General features: G+C 43.4%; 1 protein-coding gene across 1 annotated transcript; it reads right to left on the bottom strand.

The window, feature by feature from the left end:
- Positions 1-431: 431 nt before the first annotated feature.
- LOC135411285 (cytochrome c oxidase assembly protein COX20, mitochondrial) lies at positions 432-3,906 on the bottom strand. The gene is made up of 4 exons (XM_064648651.1): positions 3,792-3,906; positions 1,863-1,977; positions 1,657-1,720; positions 432-1,191 (listed from the first exon to the last, which is right to left on the bottom strand). Exons 1-4 carry the CDS (start codon positions 3,822-3,824, stop codon positions 1,050-1,052), a joined length of 354 nt encoding a protein of 117 aa, XP_064504721.1. The 5' UTR covers positions 3,825-3,906; the 3' UTR covers positions 432-1,049.
- Between the last annotated feature and the right edge of the window lie 626 nt (positions 3,907-4,532).

Genomic DNA, 4,532 nt, shown 5'->3' on the forward strand with positions numbered 1-4,532 from the left:
AAACTCTCTCAGATTAAGTGCAGAATGGGGGGAAAGGACTGTTTTTGCTCAGTGAATGCCTTTAGACCAGAAAATTCTTACAGCATTATAGGCTATAAATCATTTTATGAAAAAATAAATACAGTGTGTCAATCCTGCAGACAGAAGCAAGCAAGGAACATGATGTCATCACTCATCTTTTTAACAATATTCAATTAGACATAAACTGTATTTCCAAATAAGATGGTTTCCTTGAAATTATAGTCATATTCCTTTTAACCATAAAATGTACAGTGAAATAGTTAAGCAGAACACGCCTTTAAAAAACCCCACAAGAACAAACTACTGACCATTGGTACTTACAAATAATGTAAATTATTATTCCACAACTGTAGGGATTGTCTTAAATAGCAAGACTTTTAATCAAGTAAAAAAATTACTTATTTACATAATTTAGATTGCTTCTGAATTTTATTCAGATTTTATTCTTAGTTTCATACGGACAGAACAAACATGGAAATCCTTCAACTTCACAGTGTATGTAAGTTATCTGGTTATCCTGCAGCTGAAATCTTACAAAGGCCGCTGATCTCTCCCACCTTGCACAAGCAAAGCCTTCATCTACTGTTTAAATACTTGTGTTTTACTAACAGCACTGTTAACAGTAGCACTGAAGATACACTTACTGAACAGCTGATGAAAATATTTTCCTGTATTTAAATGAGATGTAATTACAACTTTGCTAAAATGAGCCACTCTGTTTACAATGGAAGTTAAAAGCAGTCCCAAATCACTGCCCTTAATCCTCTCAGTAACAGAACACATCAGTTCCCAGATGTTTCACAGGAAGTCATTCCTAACTATGTGCACAGTCACACACATACATACATACATGAAACAAAGCAAGGTTTGTACAGACTTAAAAGATTCACTATGAATTTCTTGCTCAGATTTGCCAGGAAAACCATGATTTGTCAGCTTTAGACACCTCGCATGTTTACAAGGCAGACTGACATCTTTGGATCACCTTCTCCCAAAGCTGTATTAGACCACAACTCCTCCACAGCAGCCTATGAATCGCTTCTTTCATTGCCAGTTTGTTTTTTTTCTGGATCAAGATAACTGCCTTCAAATAACATTCTGTTTTTCATTCCTTCTTTAAGCATTCTTTGCCGGATCCTTTGTTGAGCCAAATTGTACCTGCAGTAAAACCTAGAGGGGGGGGATGAAAAGAAAACATGATTCCCTGCCTTATATGAGTCACGGTATCAAATCAGACTTATTCAGCCAGTTGAAACGTTGCAGTCACATATAAAAATGCTAGTAACATTCAGCATGCTGCCTTTGGAGTTAGGACAGAAGAATGGGGTATGCAAAGGAAAAAAAGAAAGAATTAAGAAAAATGGAAATAACTGGGTGGCTTGAGCTCTTAAGATTCAAGAAATAATAGCAAGTTTTTAAAAAATATATGAACATAAAAATTCACTCACATTGAACTGTTTCCCTTTAAAAAAGAGAAATATCTTGGGGAGAAGGAAGAGGATGCTTTGCTAGGCAAGTTTTTTAATGGAGTTTCAAAAGCAGTGTGAAATACTGTTTCTGAAAACAAACATGGGGATCATGTAGTACAGTTCAGCCAACACATGTCTGTTAAAATTGAAGAAGCATTTTACATACCAGTATCCTAACATTGTGGAAATAAAGCCACCAACTGCAAAGTCACAAGATCTTCTAACTCTACCTAAAAAAGACCAACAAAAATCCTCCAAAAAGTTAGAGGAAAAAAAACCTTGGATCACTTCCCATTATTAATAACACATAACAGCAAATAGGAATTTTTTCTCTTGCAAATAAATATATAACCAGAAGGAATAAGTACTTACTAGTTGCTAAAAAATGTCCAAGACCCACAACTAAAGACCCCAGGGAGCCATAGAGAACAGATTCTCGTGCACATGGGACACTTTGAACATCAAGAAATCCCAAGAGTTTAAAGGACTGTAAGACACAACAAAAAACCACATCATAAACTTAAGAAAATCACTTTTGTAGAAGTCTATGATGCTACCTCCATTCTAAAACTGACTTGTTATTTTCGTAGTCAAACAGACTGTATTTCCAAATACAGTTGAGGATTTACTGCTTGCACAGTTATAGCTGAGGAAAAGTGAACAAGCACAGCGTATCACGAATGGTTTTGGAAGAACTACTAACTTATGCAACATAATTTTCTACAAACCCGTTGATCCATCCTTTCTACTGAATATTATAAAATGACTACTTAATTTTCCCCCTTTACATTCCCCAAAAAAGGAAGGGAGAAAACCCTTAAGAATGCAGGATTTTTGTTACATCACAACACACAAATAAGGTTACAATCAAGTACACAGTTAGTTATGCCATGTAATTTTAGTATATGAAAAGGCAAATGTGCCTTAAAAGAAAGTGAAATTACTAGAGAATGAGCATATAATAGAGAACCTTGTACTGAACAGTGAGTGAAAACGTTTATAAACCAGTAAATTTTAACCTAACCCTATGTACAGCCAGGGGCTGGGCACAGAAAATCTTCTATACATAACGAGTAATTTTCTTAATTAACCTACTGGTAAAAAAAATCAAACTGCTACATATGCTGCCTCCTATCTATAAACTGACCTTTTATTTCACTCAAATGGCAATTACATGTGGCATTCACAAAGTCAACTGCAAACTGAAAAGTATGATTTTCATTTCAGAGACGCCTACTCTGGCTTCTGCATGTAATTCCTATTTCCCACCTGACAAACATCCTTGCAAAAATGCAGGCTGGCACCACAAGCAGGAGTGAGAAACTGCATACAAAAAAGAAGCCTCAAGATGATATGAATCAGGGTCAAGGTGGCTGCACCACAGTAACATCAGTACATCTTTCTGCTATCATTCTTTTGTCAGTTATAGTGCAAGAATACATCTTCGTTCTATTGTGTTTAAATCCTTAAAGCATTAAGTGCCACGTGTGCAACTGTATCTAAATTCATCAAAGATGACTGGTTTATTTTTTTAAAGGTATTCTACTTGGTCAAAGTGGATTTTAAAGATGGAGAACTACAATCAATTGCTCATGGGGGGCTGACATCTCTGAGACAAGTCATCACAAAACTGGTAATAGGGATGACAAGCATCTGACAACAGCTGGATTTGTATGTAAGTATGGAAATGCCCATCGTTAGTTTTACCCACCTTCCCTATGGAAAAACTATCAGCTGTTTCCATATAATCCCTATGTACACGCCAGACAGAAAGGATGTGGTCTGTGTTGGTCGAATCTCCTAAACGGCAATTTCAAGTACTCTCACATGGAAGAAGTCACTAGATATGCTGCTGTTGTTGGCCAAGGAGGTATCCCTGCTACATCCGTGCAGCATGATGCACTCTTTTAAAATAGCATTTCACCTGTTGCCGAACTGGAAATCATTTGTTATGTCTCTAACCACTGTAATCGCCGGCGTTAAGGAGGTTCCAGTGTCACGACGGCGTTTCGCCCACAGAGAGAAACTCCCACGGGGGGGTCCGGGGGAAAAAAAACACACACAACCCCTCACCCCACCCACTCGGCCCTACAGAGCCTCAGTTCCGCCGTGGGTTTCCGCGTATTGTTCTCTGATTATTTCCTCTGGAGATAAAACAGCGGGTGTGAGGGTCACGGCTGCTCTGCCACAACCTCCCATGTCCCCAGCGCGGGACTCCCGCGGAGACACGGGTGCCCGCGTAGCTCTTCCTCATTCTCCTCCTCCTCCTTCTCGCCCCTCTCCGCCCTCCCTCTCCATTACCTTCCTCGGCTCAGAGTCGCCCTCGCCCGCCATGACGCGGCAGCGCCTTCCCGCCCGCACCAGCGAGCCGGGGCCGCGCCCGCGTGGAGAGCGGCGCCGAGGAGCGGCCGCTCCGCCCGCCCCGTCTCTATGGCGCCCGCGGAAGGGGCGGGGGCGGCCGCGCCGGCGCCATTTTAGGTCCCGGCGCCGAGAGAGATTCCAGCGAAAATCCTTTGTTCGGCGAAATGGGTCACGGAGCGGGGGGCGCGCGCGCGGGCACGCGGGCGGGAGGCGGAGCGCCGGGCTCATCCCGCCCCTCTCCTCCCCTTCCCTTCCCACTCCCTCCCGCTCCAGGCGCGCGCCTCCGTGGGGCGCGGGAGAGCCGAGACTGTGGGCAGCGCCTGGATCCTGGCTCCCGATTCTTGGCTGCCGGCGGGCACCCGGGGCTACGGGAGACTGTGCTCGGGTGTACCATAAATGCTGGAAGAGGGGCCCTGCCGGAGTCCGGCTGAGCCGCGTTGTTAAAAGCCAAAAGAGAAGTCACAGAGGTGGGGGATGTAAACACGCTCAGTGGGTAGCACCTAGTGGGAGAAGGAGATGATGGGATCCCTCACGGGGTGTAGGTAGCCTGAAGGATGCGGGGATACAACCCCCAAAGGCAGATGGGGGAGAGTTGATTGTCCGTCTCCGCAACTCAGAGTGCTGGAAAGGGAGGATGGCTTGTGCTGCTGAGAGAAAAGTACCTCGGTGGCAGCGGGAAGC

The sequence above is a fragment of the Pseudopipra pipra genome, chromosome 3 (assembly GCF_036250125.1).
Source record: "Pseudopipra pipra isolate bDixPip1 chromosome 3, bDixPip1.hap1, whole genome shotgun sequence".
Taxonomy (NCBI): domain Eukaryota; kingdom Metazoa; phylum Chordata; class Aves; order Passeriformes; family Pipridae; genus Pseudopipra; species Pseudopipra pipra.